Source organism: Pagrus pagrus, assembly GCF_965226575.1.
Source record: "Pagrus pagrus genome assembly, chromosome: 17".
Lineage (NCBI taxonomy): Eukaryota > Metazoa > Chordata > Actinopteri > Spariformes > Sparidae > Pagrus > Pagrus pagrus.
Genome location: NC_140201.1, coordinates 1,117,205 through 1,133,848, shown reverse-complemented (window position 1 = coordinate 1,133,848; position 16,644 = coordinate 1,117,205). Strand labels below are relative to the sequence as shown.

General features: G+C 41.5%; 1 protein-coding gene across 5 annotated transcripts; it reads left to right on the top strand.

Annotated features, from left to right (window-relative positions):
• Window positions 1–549: 549 nt before the first annotated feature.
• LOC311272433 (uncharacterized protein) lies at window positions 550–16,497 on the top strand. 5 transcript variants are annotated; one of them, XM_084378825.1, is made up of 2 exons: window positions 550–1,214; window positions 15,255–16,497. In XM_084378825.1, exons 1-2 carry the CDS (start codon window positions 1,067–1,069, stop codon window positions 16,091–16,093), a joined length of 987 nt encoding a protein of 328 aa, XP_084234951.1. In that variant the 5' UTR covers window positions 550–1,066; the 3' UTR covers window positions 16,094–16,497. The 5 variants fall into 5 exon arrangements, 4 of the variants coding, with proteins under 4 accessions (XP_084234951.1, XP_084234949.1, XP_084234950.1 ...); XM_084378823.1 differs by lacking the exon at window positions 15,255–16,497 and adding an exon at window positions 12,662–15,211; XM_084378824.1 differs by lacking the exon at window positions 15,255–16,497 and adding an exon at window positions 9,653–11,270.
• Window positions 16,498–16,644: the final 147 nt, after the last annotated feature.

Below are 16,644 nucleotides of genomic sequence, written 5' to 3'. Positions count from 1 at the left end.
TCCACAGAACAAGGAATGCATGGTGTGATTCAAGAATATAAATTAAAGTGCGCTCTGAGGATCAGGCTTCATCATTAGGCTCATTTCAGTCACACAGAGACTGAACACAGAACTTATAGGCTCGGCTGTATTAAACACACACAGCCTATATTAATATGTTCATGTTGGTGTGGATGGGTTCTTAAAAAAACAACAATAAACACTTCACTTTGATTGGTAAGGTGGATTGTAATGCGATACGTGACATAACTGTAGTAATATATTACTGAAATATTATTAGTAATGCTTTATATTACTTATTATTAAGTATATTACTATCTATCTATAAAAGTCGTCACAGGTTTTCCCTTTTGTTGTATTCTGTTTCTTTACCGTTTCTTTATTATTAATAACCACATTTAAAGACTTATTTACTTCATAAAGTATTCCAGGGACCGTGTCTTACACTACATACTCCGGTACAGCAGGTGGCGGTGTGCATCTCAAAGATCGGTTGTAACCCGCCATAAAACCAAAAGAAGAAGAAGAAGAAGTGGTACCGGAAGTGATTCCCCCTCTAACTCTAATGGCGAACAAGTTATTCTTTCCTCGCTATGTGTCACTACACGCGTTGCATGCATAAGACAGGAGCGGAGTGAACCACCAGCGCTCGTGGATAAACTTGTTCAAGTGGGCTTTGTTATATTTCCGTCAAGTTTCACTCCGGACTCATTTCCTGTCGGGAAAAGGAAGTTAGCGCAGCATGCTAACAGGAATTAGACGGAGACGGGACTAAACTACGTAATGTGTAGTGAGTAGCTTCGATAGAGACTAAAGTTGGTTTTTCTCGGACCCAAAATGTTCAGATGTCCAGATTAACGTGGCTGAAGAGACTCTATGCTCTTATCCGAACCTTTTTACATCTGAATGACCTGGTGTCCTACGAAGCTGATGAAGTTAGCTTAGCCTGCTACCTGGAAATAGACGGACCCGAACAGAGCCTAATCCAGCAACACAGCGCACATCAGAGCATCAGAGCGACCCAGCTTTGTGTCTCTGGAGGAAAAGTTACTGTGGATTTATAAAAATGTCTAAAGCCCAAACGCGGAGAGCTGCTGCCAACAAGCGACGAGCTGCGGCGGCTAAAGAGACAATTCATCCGCCTGAGAAGGAGGAGGAACAACACAAACTACTGGACGGTGTCATCGAGCCTGAAGTCCGGGTACACAGAGCAGGTATGGACGCTTCTGATGGTGGTGTGAGTTGCAGTGAGAGTGTTTTGAATACTTCGCGAGAATGTTTGTGTTCATGTCGAGCTCAATCAGCTGATATTAGGGGTAAAGACTTTCGGATTTCCCTCAAATAAAGGTTCAACTGCCGGTCTTTGCAGCAGATTTATGTGCTCATGTTTGGTGTCTTTTATAAGATGAAATCACTGTTCAAGTTTGTGTTTATTTGCTGTGCTTGACTTCAACAAGCAGCTCTCAGACAACAGTACTACTGTCTGCTGGATAATATTTATGAAACTACCCATTTTGCTCAAGGCAGAAAACGTATTCAACGTGACGTGAAACCACACAGCTACCTGCATCTAAGGCGTCAACTTGTTGGTAAACGGCAATAAGAAGTCTGTGCTGGTGGGACCTAACCACATGGGTCTGACAAGAGCGGCCTGCATGTAGACCAAAGCCCAACAATCGGCATCCACCACTAACAAAGGAAAATGCACCAACCATAGTGTCCAGTAGATGGCGCCTGGTTGCCACAGTCCCCCTCTCCAGGTTTCTCTGTCTCTCTCTCTCTCTCTCTCTCTCTCTACTAGCCCACACAAACACACACATACATACGTTTTGGTATAGTGTCATGCGTGTTGAAAAGTAGCCATCAATGACCCATAACATCAGACACGTGTTGTGGTAGCACCTACACCAAATTTAATGCATCAGAGTCTATCTCTGTCCAAACCGCACTGATTAAAGGCGCATGTTAGGTCGACACACACTGGTCTGCCATTGATTGTTGAAGCCTCGCGCCATCACCTCCATTCATCAGCCCTCGACGTGACGTGGCCACGTCTGCCATCTTGAACAATCCGTGACGTCATCTTCCGAGAGATAGGATCAGCCATCTTGGCTCTCTCTCCCTCTTTGTCTCTGACACACAAGCACCACATGCTTGTTTGTTGCTTGAGTTTGTCTTAGTGTTTCGGTTTCAGAATTTAGAGGCTGTAGTTGAATGATAGATGTTTGTTGATTGAAGTATTATTGATTATTGGTCAATTTGGTCACATTAGTATATTCTAATATATTTTACAGAGCATTTTTCTGTTATTATTTGTGGTAACAGCTGGTTGTGACAGTCAGTGCTCGGATTAATTTCCTTCACTTTATCTTTAAATATTTTGCAAATATTTGCATTTAAAGTGAACCCCTACTTTTGAGACTGTTTTTGGTCTGGTTATTGGTCCCTGATTCCAGGGTGGTGCTCTGTTTTATTGATTTAATTAATAGTTTTGATTATTAATTTTAATAATTTACTGTTAGTGATTATTAATTTTAATAATTTGCTTTTAGTGGTTGTTAATTTGAATAATTACTGTTAGTAATTATTAATCGCTAATAACGTCATCAGAGCGAACACGGAGACTCATCTACTCACTCGTCCGTCTTTACAGGCCCACTTTAGTTACAAACTATTCTAACTCTGACTTTACAACTTGTACATTGATCAGTTTATAGAAACCCTGGATAGTAATTGTGTAAATCAGAGTATTTAAGTATTATCAGCAGAATGTAATTAAAGCTTCTGTTGATAAGGTAGTAAAACTGACGTTTTGGGATTGTAGGTTAGCTACTTTATACTGTTGGCTATTTTAATCTACAGTGATGCATCATCATATGTTTGTATTTTGGCTGTCCGGTAAGAGCCACGTTTCTCTCAGAAGTCAACTTTTCAGCTTTGTGACGATGCATTTTCCAACTAATCCACAAGGGTTTTAAATGTACGCAGTTACATTCCACCAATGATTTTACAAGATGAAGTGAACGTGTATGTTTGTGTTTATTGCTTATTCTTCACAGTGCAAGCAGTTGTTTGTACAGTCATGATAATGCAGTGTGAGATGGTATTAGGTGTTGTGCTTTTATCATCCTGCACATTGTTAACTTGTTGTTGGCTGCTAATGCAATACTCTGTTAATGTACTGATAAGTTAGCTGCCAAGCTAATGTCAATCAAAAGCCATTTTTAAATATCGTTTGCCCCGCCACACAAGTGCTTCATCTCAGTGCTGCCCAGCACTCTGCCAGTACTTTTCTGTCAGAATAAAACGTTGTGGACATGGGGCTGAAGGCAGAGAGGGATTCACTCATCATAGCCAACATATTTATTTAAAAAAACCCACACATTTGAAGATTAACTGCAGCATTTGGTTAGGATCAGGGTTCTTAAGTAGGAGTACATCGATCTGCAGGCCCACAGTTCAGTCTAAATGTACAATGAGCTAGTCGATGGCCCAAATCCTAAAGTTGGTTATCGGTTAACTGAAGTCCTTCACAGCAAATCTCTTGGATTACTTTTACAAGACTCATGTTAGCTCAGTTGCGAGGGATCAACAAAAACATGTCCGACAACGTCGATATGGTTATAGTGCGCCATCAAATCTAAAATTTGGAAGACATTTGTACTTCATTTGTAAGATAGAAGACTTTTTGTTTTAAAAAAAATCAGTGTGTTAAGCTCTCTAGCTCTCTAAGGTCTGTAAAACAGCGATTACCACACTTACTTGGTGAGATGCCATGCTGACATCTATGCGAGGGACGTAGAAGCAAGTAAACTCAAGACAAAAACACAAATATCAGACACTTTATCCAGCCATAACTCTGCACAGTCGAAGAACATTTTAAGTTAATAGTTTAATATTTCTCCTCCAAACTGCTTAACTGAGGCATTTGGCCATGGCTGTGTGAGACAGAGTTTATTACAGTAAAATTAATTTCTATTTTAATGTAACAGATAGTCTTTTTAAATTTAACCAAATAAGAACATGAACTAGTTCATTTTAATTTGTGTGAACAGAACTTTGTAACTCCTGTTTAGTGTAAACTTGCACAACACTAGTGATCCAGTCTAGTACGTTTGTTACTAAAGAAAGTGTGTGTGCCATTAGCGGTGGCCACGTTGCTTTATTCGGTCATGAACTGTGTAGATAAGCTCAATCAGGTTGCAGTAGAATAGCTACTGAGAGTCAGTGCATTCATCATAAACACACGTTGTACAATGAAGTGCAGGATTAGATTAAGTGCAGCGAAGCTTGAGGTGATCACTGCCTACGACATCTTCTGATTACTCAGCCAGACCAAACTACAACTCAAGCGGTGCAATCCGTCCTAGAAGAGAACCAGCTAACGAGCCTGAGAGGTGTGTAGTCGGGCCTTCCTAACTAAATGCTTTGCCTGTTTATCTCTCCTGCATTTCATTAAATGGAAGAAAAAAAACACCTCATGTAAACTATTCTTATGTAAAAAGAGTCTGTCTTTCTTTTGTCGTGGGGGCAAAGTTTTTGTTGAATGTTACCAGCGGAAAGATTAAGATTCAGTAGTGATTTTAGACAGTTTGGTGAATCTCCTAACATTAGTTTAACTTTTTGTGGTTTAAACATTTGTTGTTTGATCTAGCACTAGCTTCATCTTACTATCTGTTAACCAGTTAGTGTCCAGAAGATGCCGGCACTGTCTCTCTCCTGGCTGCAAAATCTACCCCAGACTCCTGCACAGCTTTCCAGCAGACATAGACATTAGGCACCAATTGTCATGTGGATTGAGCCTACTGGACTGTGATCACCTGCCTCGAGCCGCAGTTTGCACTTTCAATTATCCAACAAAATATTGCTCTCCTGGTGCAGACAACAGGAACACCGTCACAGCAGCTGCACCTGCCGCCAGCAACTCTGCTGCATACTGAGGTGAGTATCAGTGTGCTCATTTTCTACCTTTAACTAGCTGTCCTATGAGGCCAGTCATAGTGATATAATGAAGTAAAGTAAGTAAAGCATCAAAGTAAAAGATAAATGTAACAATACAGCATCCCTGGACCCGCTCATGTCCCCCCATGTCCTCAGTCTCAGTTCTAGGCCTATTAACCTGCATTTGCTAGATTTGCCTAGCACCTCCTGGTGCAGCATTTCCTTAGGCTTGAGTGAGCAGGACCACCCATTGCTTAAGTCTAGGATTTCATTGTTTTATCTGAGTTACATTTAGACGGTTCTGCAGCGGGTCCTCTCCCTGAGGTGTCACCGAACGTCTGACAAAAAACTCCAACACATTCTGCTGACAGCTATGGAATTCAGCCAATCATATTGACGGGCATGTGGTTCCTTTTGGACTACAATGAGCCCCCCATTATTTAGTCACTTAAAACTTTTTATTATTGAGCAGCATTACAGGAAACGTTGTGTTTTCACAAGCAGTAACTAAAAATGACTCCTGAAACAGCTGAAAGTGAACGGTTCAGTTAGAGGCTACACCAGTAGTGAGAGCTGACCACACTGACTTTTAAAAACGTCTTTATCTCAGGTTTCCTGCACAGACATGATTTGAGTCTTGATTTGAGGAGGAGACGGGTGCTTGTTACAGATTGCTTTTCAGTTGCAAGCGGTCACTGCAGTCTGCTTGGAGGCGGGGTGGCCGCAGCTTGGCCCTACTCCATAGCAGGTCCATCACCAGTGCGGCATGGTTCAACTTGCTGCAGTAAACTGGTGATGGAATAGTAAATCAGCGCGGCTCGGTTTGACTTAGTGCAGCTCAAAGTGCTGGTGGAACCTGGGTGGCTCGCCAAAACACCCCCTATGTATGGGAAACAATATTTGAAGCCACTCAGAGGAGAGGTTTTCTCCAATCGCAACAAGTTGAGTTTGCAACATTTTAGAAAATTGAAGCAATTTGGCGGACATCTTTCTCAAGAAAGAAAGTGGATAGATGGAAGAAATTACTATTAGTAATTATTAATGTCTAATAACCAAATTTACCCTACCTTTGTACCCCACCACCCAGGATTGACAAGGAAGTTGAACTAAAAGAAAAAGCAACCGTTTCAGTCCCTGTAGTTTAGTTTTGTGTTTTGCTGTTGTCTGGTTTTGTCAGTACATTAGTGAATACATTGACGAATAAAAAAAGATTGTCTATACCGTCTTCTTGATTTTTTTATTTTGCACTCAGTTCTAAAACACATTCAGATTCTGCTCGTGCTTTACCTACAATTATAGTTGATTATACATTTCTTTATTCTCTGTAAGTACTTTTAAATAAACAAAATGTGCAACATTTCTCCACATGTTTAAGAAAGTAATGTTTCAGTGGTTTTAATGTAAATGTACAGTTTTCTAAAATGTGTGTATCTCTGCAGAAGTTCAGCAGCCATTGGTGATTAAAGAAGAGGTAGAGTGGAGCTCCAGTCTGGACCAGGAGGACCCACCAGAGCTGCCACACATTAAAGAGGAACAGGAGGAACTCTGGACCAGTCAGGAGGGAGAGCAGCTTGGGGGGTTGAAGGAGGCTGATATCACCAAGTTCACATTCACTCCTGTCACCGTGAAGAGTGAAGAAGATGAAGAGAAACCTCAGTCCTCACAGCTTCACCAAATCAAAACTGAAGCAATCAGAGATGTTGAGCATTTAAAAGTCATTCACAACCAGCTTCTTTCAACAAGACATCACACTCCTCTGAACCTGAGACTGATGACAATTCCTCTGAGACTGATGACAGTTGTGATTGGGAGGTGACCAGTGAACCTGAGTCAGGTTTCAACTCTCTGCAGAATAATGAAGTATCTTTAAGTGATATGGTACGTCATACTGGAAAATCTCCTGCCTCCTCTGAATGCACTGCAGCTATTGGCCACAAGGGACATCTGAAGAAATTCAAAGGAATCCAAGCTGGAGAAAAACGATTAAGTTGCTCAGTGTGTGGTAAAATATACCAATCAAAGGACTCCTTTAGTCGTCATATGAAACTTCATTCGGAAGGAAAACGCTTCAGCTGCTCAGTTTGTTAAAAAACTTTTCAAAGGCAATTAAATCTTTTTATTCACATGAGAATCCACACAGGGGAGAAACCATTTAGTTGCGCGGTGTGTGGTAAAAGATACCCCTCGCAGTACTCCTTGAGACAACATGTGAAACTTCATTCGGAAGGGAAACGCTTCAGCTGCTCTGTTTGTAAAAAAAACTTTTCAGTATGGAAAAGATGTTGATAAGCACATGAGAGTCCACACGGGAGAAACCAATTAGCTGTTCAGCTTGTGGTAAACGTTTCACACAACGTTCAAATTTGAATCAACACATGGCTCGTCACACAGGGAAGAGACCATTTCATTCTTCAGTTTGTGGTAAAGGATTCGCAGCAAAGCAGAACCTGAAACGACACTCTACTGTCCACGCAGGAGAAACCATTTAGTTGCAGTGCCTGTGATCATAGGAAGGAACATCTGGGAAAACACTTGAGAAAGCTGTCGCCCCACATGAAAAAGACAGTCATAAACTTCACATATCATTGGTGACATCAGTGTTACATCTTCAGACATCGCCCAGGATTCATAAAGAAGTTGAACTGAATGTAAAAAGGTTCAGTGTTTTCTCTGTAGTTTAGTTTGTGTTATGTTGTTCTCTGATTTTGTCAGTATGTAAGTGAATAAATTATTGTTTATACAGTCGTTGTCTTTGTTTCTGTACTCTTACATTCAGTCCCTGGAGGCATTCTGATTCTGCTTATGCTTAACTTATAATTATAATCATTGCCCTCCAAAGATAATGTGTTTTATAGACCCACTCCTGCCTGAAGAGCAAGAGGTTTTATTGATGTCATCATGGCGACTATGGAGTTATATCGCTGATTGAATGATTAACAGTTGTTTTTGTAATAACTTTAATTAACACCATGGGAATATTGATAATGAGCGATAATTTCCATGCAACCTGAAGCACCCCAGCTTTATGATTAGGAGCAGTCATACAGCCATTACTATATTTGCAGCATTATCTACTGTACAACCTTCTCTCTTACACCAAATCCTACGTGAAATTCTATGTTTTCAGCCACAACAGGACCAATTTGTGACTCATACACCACCTGGGTCATTAGGTCTCTCTCTCACCCCTTATTTCCACCAGGTCCGTGTTTGGTCCATTTCCACTCTGCCACGGCAGCAGAGCTGATAGGTTTCACTCTAGTCTATGTGTGTACTTCCACTGGCTCTGCTGTGTTGTATCTACTCCCTTGCAGCTGCGGTGTCCGGACTCTTCCATAGCAGATACGCAAGACCTCTATTTCTGCCGGATGCCGGAGCACGGCGCATCAATTCAGCTAAATTCAGCGCAGAGCCGACAGGAAGTCACACTGAAACACCAACGTAACATCCGGTTAATTTTCATAATAAAACACTCGACACAAAAATCTCAAGAAAGAGACATATCCAAGCACTTCTTCTAATCCTTCAGTTGGGAACGCTTATTGTTGTTGTGTTTATAACACACACATATAACTGTGGTCGTGCATGATTCTGTAATTGTTGCGGGAACTCCTCGGCCTCACAACTCTAGCTGTCGGACAGTACTGCACTCAAAATGGAGCCAGTGGGGGTTGACGGAAGATGGAGCAAGGAGAAAAACTGTAGCGAAGCTGTCCCGCAACGTACATGCAACCAGTGGAATTCCCGGGTCAGTTGGTCCTTATTCATATAGTGGGGTATGACTGTGATATAGTGAAACTGTAATACTTCACCCATCAGTAGCGATTTTTGACAAATTGGCAAACTCACAGATGTTTCCTGTCAGATGACACCAAGCAGAGATGAGGGTGTTTGTCTCTGGAAGGGGGCTGGGATCTGGGCTTAAGGGCTGTGCTCATCTCCCCGCGGTTGAAAATATAAATTATGGATGGGACAACACAAGATTTCTATCACACATCATGATAATAAGCTCTCAAAAATAAGTTGGACATCTTGAATTCTATTAATGGGATCATTGTGAGAATCCTCATGGGGGACTTAAAAAAGTTGTGTAGCTTGAAAACCTACAGTCCTGTATTCATTTCATGAGTTATTATTGATTAACCACAATGGCGAGTCCACATCTCTTCAGCCATGCCCGTCTCAATGGTTGAAGACTTGAAGGCTCGGGCTCGGCAAAAAAAAGAGTAAAATTAAATGCGTCGAAATATGGTGTATTTCAAACAAAAACTCAACAGGGAGATCAGGTTCTTAACTGCAAAAACACTGTTCAGTTTGTATTTTCACAAAAAATTGGAACTACAAAAGACGTGTTCTTTCTGTGATCCAATCAAATTATTTGTTGCTTAACAATCGTCTGCTGCTTGCCTCTTAAGTCGTCCTGCCCCTTTCCTATATTTGGGGCACTTTCGGGTCAATTTCACCTCCAGTTCGTTCTGAATAACAGAAAACCTGTGTTGGCTGCATCTCCCAACTCATCCAGACTCGTTGAAACTGTTTGTTTTGTTTTTTTACGTTCAGCAAGTTGTCTCACCAAGCTTATCTATCTTTTGGATGAACAAAATGTGCAACGATTCTCCAAACGTTTAGAATGTATTGGTGTCAGTGGTTTTAATGTCGATGGAAATGTCTAGTTTTCTAAAATTTGTGTATGTATTTCATGACTCCACAGAATTTCAGCAGCTGTTGGTGATTAAAGAAGAGGTGGAGTGGAGCTCCAGTCTGGACCAGGAGGATCCACCAGAGCTGCCCCACATTAAAGAGGAACAGGAGGAACTCTGGACCAGTCAGGAGGGAGAGCAGCTTGGAGGGCTGGAGGAGGCTGATAACACCAAGTTCACATTCACTCCTGTCACTGTGAAGAGTGAAGAAGATGATGAAGAGAAACCTCAGTCCTCACAGCTTCATCAAATCAAAACTGAAGAGGTCAGAGATGGAGAGCATTTAAAATCAGAAGCTGATGAAGAGGACTGTGGAGGACCAGAACCAACCAGGAACTTTGATCCAGATAGTCATTCACAACCAGCTTCTCTCAACAAGACATCACACTCCTTTGAACCTGAGACTGATGACAACTCCTCTGAGACTGATGACAGTTGTGATTGGGAGGTGACCAGTGAACCTGAGTCAGGTTTCAACTCTCTGCAGAATGATGAAGTATCTGTAAGTGATATGGTACGTCATACTGGAAAATCTCCTGCCTCCTCTGAATGCGCTGCAGCTATTGGCCACAAGGGACATCTGAAGAAATTCAAAGGAATCCAAGCTGGAGAAAAACGATTAAGTTGCTCAGTGTGTGGTAAAATATACCAATCAAAGGACTCCTTTAGTCGTCATATGAAACTTCATTCGGAAGGAAAACGCTTCAGCTGCTCAGTTTGTCAAAAAACTTTTCAATATGGAAGACATGCTGAGGACCACATGAGAACCCACACAGGGGAGAAACCATTTAGTTGCTCACTGTGTGGTAAAAGCTACCACTCGCAGGACTCTTTAAGACAACATAAGAGACTTCATTCAGAAGGAAAATGCTTCAGCTGCTCAGTTTGTAAAAAAACTTTTCAATGGAAAGTAAATCTTGTGTCGCACATGAGAGTCCACACGGGGGAGAAACCATTTAGCTGCTCAGTGTGTGGTAAAACATACCACTCAAATGACTCCTTACAGTCTCATTTGAGAATTCATACAGAAGGAAAAAGTTTGCTCTGCTCAGTTTGTGAAAGAACTTTTAAATGGAAATCTGACCTTGTGACACACATGAGAAGCCACACAGGGGAGAAACCATTTAGCTGTTCAGCTTGTGGTAAAAGTTTCACACAACGTTCAGGTTTGACTCAACACATGGCCGTTCACAAAGTGAAGAAACTATTTCGATGTCCAGTTTGTGAAATGGGATTCGCACTACAGGAAGGCCTAAGACGACACTCTACTGTCCACACAGGGGAGAAACCATTTTATTGTTCAGTTTGTGGTAAAGGATTCGCAGCAAAGCAGAACCTGAAACGACACTCTACTGTCCACGCAGGAGAAACCATTTAGTTGCAGTGCCTGTGATCATAGGAAGGAACATCTGGGAAAACACTTGAGAAAGCTGTCGCCCCACATGAAAAAGACAGTCATAAACTTCACATATCATTGGTGACATCAGTGTTACATCTTCAGACATCGCCCAGGATTCATAAAGAAGTTGAACTGAATGTAAAAAGGTTCAGTGTTTTCTCTGTAGTTTAGTTTGTGTTATGTTGTTCTCTGATTTTGTCAGTATATAAGTGAATAAATTATTGTTTATACAGTCGTTGTCTTTGTTTCTGTACTCTTACATTCAGTCCCTGGAGGCATTCTGATTCTGCTTATGCTTAACTTATAATTATAATCATTGCCCTCCAAAGATAATGTGTTTTATAGACCCACTCCTGCCTGAAGAGCAAGAGGTTTTATTGATGTCATCATGGCGACTATGGAGTTATATTGCTGATTGAATGATTAACAGTTGTTTTTGTAATAACTTTAATTAACACCATGGGAATATTGATAATGAGCGATAATTTCCATGCAACCTGAAGCACCCCAGCTTTATGATTAGGAGCAGTCATACAGCCATTACTATATTTGCAGCATTATCTACTGTACAACCTTCTCTCTTACACCAAATCCTAAGTGAAATTCTATGTTTTCAGCCACAACAGGACCAATTTGTGACTCATACACCACCTGGGTCATTAGGTCTCTCTCTCACCCCTTATTTCCACCAGGTCCGTGTTCGGTCCATTTCCACTCTGCCACGGCAGCAGAGCTGATAGGTTTCACTCTAGTCTATGTGTGTACTTCCACTGGCTCTGCTGTGTTGTATCTACTCCCTTGCAGCTGCGGTGTCCGGACTCTTCCATAGCAGATACGCAAGACCTCTATTTCTGCCGGATGCCGGAGCACGGCGCATCAATTCAGCTAAATTCAGCGCAGAGCCGACAGGAAGTCACACTGAAACACCAACGTAACATCCGGTTAATTTTCATAATAAAACACTCGACACAAAAATCTCAAGAAAGAGACATATCCAAGCACTTCTTCTAATCCTTCGGTTGGGAACGCTTATTGTTGTTGTGTTTATAACACACACATATAACTGTGGTCGTGCATGATTCTGTAATAATTGAGGGAACTCCTCGGCCTCACAACTCCAGCTGTCGGACAGTACTGCACTCAAAATGGAGCCGGTGGGGGTTGATGGAAGATGAAGCACAGAGCAAAACTGTAGCGGAGCCGTCCCGCAACGTACATGCAACCAGTGGAATTCCCGGGTCAGTTGGTCCTTATTCATATAGTGGGGTATGACTGTGATATAGTGAAACTGTAATACTTCACCCATCAGTAGCTTTTTCTGACAAATTGGCAAACTCACAGATATCTCCTGTCAGCTGACACCAAGCAGAGATGAGAGTGTTTGATGGTCACCTCCAGTTCATTCTGAATAACAAAAGCCATGTTGACATCCAGACTCGTTTTAAACTGTTTATGTTTTGTGTTTTTCCGTTCAGCAAGTTGTCTCACCACGCTTAACTTACGTTTGGATAAACAAAGTGTTTCTCCAAACGTTTAGAAAGTATTGGTGTCAGTGGTTTAATTGTCAATGGAAATGTACAGTTTTCTAAAATTTGTGTATGTGTTTTATCACTCTCCACAGAATTTCAGCAGCTGTTGGCGATTAAAGAAGAGGTAGAGTGGAGCTCCAGTCTGGACCAGGAGGACCCACCAGAGCTGCCACACATTAAAGAGGAACAGGAGGAACTGTGGACCAGTCAGGAGGGAGAGCAGCTTGGAGGGCTGGAGGAGGCTGATATCATCAAGTTCACCTTCACTCCTGTCCCTGTGAAGAGTGAAGAAGAAGATGACGATGAACCTCAGTCCTCACAGCTTCACCAAATCAAAACTGAAGAGATCGGGAATGTAGAGCTTTGGCAAACAGAATCTGATGAAGAGGACTGTGGAGGACCAGAACCAGCCAGGAACTTTAATCCCAATAGTAATTTACAACTAGCTACTCACAATGAGACGTCACACTCCTCTGAAGGTGAGACTGATGAAGACGCCTCTGAATCTGAGACTGATGACAGTTGTGATTGGGAGGAGACCAGTGAACCTCAGTTAGGTTTAAACTCCCAAAATAATGAAGTATCTGTAAGTGATATGGTACGTCATACTGGAAAAACTTCTGGCTCCTCTGAATCTGCTGCAACCTTTGGCCACAAGGAACGTCTACAGAAATTCAAAGGAATCCGAGCTGGAGAAAAACCATTTAGTTGCTCAGTGTGTGGTAAAAGATACCACTCAAAGGACTCCTTAAGGCATCATGTGAGACTTCATTCAGAGGGAAAACGCTTCAGCTGCTCAGTTTGTCAAAAATCCTTTCAATGGCAATTAAATCTTGTTACACACATGAGAATCCACACAGGGGAGAAACCATTCAGCTGCTCAGTTTGTGGTAAAAGATACTACTCAAATGACTCCTTACAGACTCATATGAGAATTCATTCGGAAGGAAGAAGTTTCAGCTGCTCAGTTTGTGAAAAAACATTTGAATGGAAATTAAATCTTGTGACCCACATGAGAATCCACACAGGGGAGAAACCATTCAGCTGCTCAGTTTGTGGTAAAAGTTTCACACAACATGGAGCTTTGAAACGACATGAAACTGTTCACACAGGGGAGAAACCATACAGCTGCTCAGTTTGTGGGAAAGAATTTCGCTATAATTGTTCTCTGAGAAAACATTTGATTATCCACACGAGGGACAAGCCGTTTAGTTGCAGTGTTTGTGATGAACGGTTTGCACTAAAGCAAAGTCTGAGACGACACTCAACGCTTCACACAGTGGAGAAACCATTTAATTGTTCAGTTTGTGGTTTAGGATTCACATTACCGCAAAGCCTGAGACGACACTCTGCTGTCCACACAGGGGAGAAACCATTTAGTTGTTCAGTGTGTGGTAAAGAATTTGCTTTAAAGTACAACCTGAGACGACACTCGACTGTCCACACGGCAGAAACCATTTAGTTGCAGTACTTGTGAGCAAAGAAAACAACTACTGCCCCACATAAAGAAGATTGTCACAATAAAACATTTCCCTAACTTGCTCTGATGATCTGGACGACTGCGCTGTTGTAAAAGGGGATGTGTAGAAACTGACCTGAGGAAATTCATCCCCAGCATGGTCGTCTTCAGAACGCTCTCTAAAAGTCACAAAGCAGCTCAACAAACACTTTTCTAGTGACATCAAACAATGCCAAGAAACGTGCGACACAGGACGGAGAGAAACCCAGAGAGTCAGATGTTCGTGCATGGCCCGGGATTTACAAGGAAGTGTGAACTTAAAGAACAAAGGAACAGAACCACGGCACCCTCTTACCACCAGGGTGCCTGCATCTGTTTAAATGCTCATGTGTGCCTGTTTGTTAACTCAGACTGCGGACCTTCTCATTCTTCAGGAAGATAAACCAGAGACAGTTCTGTAAACAATCAACAATAATCATTATTATCTGTTTAATATTATTGTGCTTTAATTTTACTGATGTACAAATAAATGAATATAAGTGATGTTTGTAACATGATCAGTGTTCATAGCATTTTAGATTTGGATTAATCATGTTTATCTCTCACTCTGTGTGACATCCTGTGAAATGAATTCACATATGTAGTTCAATATCATTCAGGAGCACAGAGTGACACACCTTCAAATGTGAATGTTTTGTTAATGAGAGGTAAAGAAGAGGAGGAGTGTGAACGAGCTCACACTGAGGCACATCTTCGCCTGGTCACACCGGTCAGAAACAACATTTCCACGGCTCTCTGTTCAGTGTCTTCTCTGTAGTTTAGTTCTTTGTGTTTTGTTGTCTGTTTTTGTCAGTAGATTAGTGAATAAAAGATTATTTATACAGTCATCATCTTTGTTTCTGTGATCTTACACTCAGTTCCTGAGCAAAGTCTGATTGTACTAATGCTCTACCTATAATTATAATTGATTATGTTCCTAAGATAATGTGTGTTTTATAGACACTCCACGACTGATCAACAAGACGTTTTATTAGTGTTCTTGTGCAGAATATGAAATTATATTTGTGGTCAAATGATTGACAGTATTTTGTATACTAACTTTTCTGAACGCCGTAGTGATATTAATAATTCAGCTATAATTTAGCTCAGCTATTAATCTGCAACCAAAAGCATCCAAGCATTATGATTTTTCTTAAAACTTGTGTATGTATTTCATGACTCCACAGACATCCAGCAGCTGTTGGCGATTAAAGAAGAGGTGGAGTGGAGGTCCAGTCTGGACCAGGAGGACCCACCAGAGCAGCCCCACATTAAAGAGGAACAGGAGGAACTCTGGACCAGTCAGGAGGGAGAGCAGCTTGGAGGGCTGGAGGAGGCCGATAACACCAAGTTCACCTTCAGTCCTGTCACTGTGAAGAGTGAAGAAGATGATGAAGAGAAACCTCAGTCCTCACAGCTTCACCTAATCAAAACTGAAGAGGTCAGAGATGGAGAACATTTGAAAACAGAAGCTGATGGAGAGGACTGTGGAGGACCAGAACCAACCAGGAACTTAAATAGAGATATACATTTACAACCAGTTACTAATGACGAGGCATCACACTCCTCAGAACCGGAGTCTGATGACAGTTGGGACTGGGAGGACACCAGGAAACATCGTTCAAACCCTCTACAAGACAATAAAGCACCTATAGGAGATGTGGAATATAATCCTGGAGCAATATCAATTATCGCTTCTGGATGTGCTGCAACCTCTGGCCACAGGAAACATCTGCTGGAAGAAGATGAAATCCAAACAGGAGTGAGACCATTTGGTTGCTCAGTTTGTGGTAAAAGATACCGCTGGAAGAACTCTTTAAGAGATCATAAGAGACTTCACGCAGAAGAAAAACCGTTCAGCTGCTCAGTTTGTAAAAAATCCTTTAAATGGAAAATACATCTTGAGAGACACATGGTAATCCACACAGGGGAGAAACCATTCAGCTGCTCAGTTTGTGGTAAAAGATTCACACAACATGCAGTTTTGAAACGACACTCGACAGTCCACACTGGAGAAACCACTTAGTTGCACATGTTGTTGTGCTTTAAATTTACTGATGTACAAATAAATGAATAAAAGTGATGTTTGTAACATGATCAGCATTCAAAGCATTTTAGATTTGGATTAATCATGTTTATCTCTCACTCTAATGTGTGACATCCTGTGAATTCACATGTAGTTTGATATCATTCAGGAGCACGGTGAGACACACCTTCAAATCTTTGAACTTCAACCTCATAACAGACTTTATTCATTTGTTAGTAAGAATTTAGGATGAGTGAATGTTTTGTTAATGAGAGGTAAAGAAGAGGAGGAGTGTGAACGAGCTCACACTGAGGCACATCTTCACCTAGTCACACCGGTCAGAAACAACATTTCCACTGTTCAGTGTCTTTTCTGTAGTGAATAAAAGATTATTTATACAGTCATCGTCTTTGTTTCTGTGATCTTGCTCTCAGTGTTGACTCAATGGAAAAGATTGGTAGAGTTTTGATTTCAAAAGTACATGAAGTAGTTTTGTCCCCAGCATGTCAAACCTTTTGTCCACATCACGGACACGACTCCCACAGACTGTT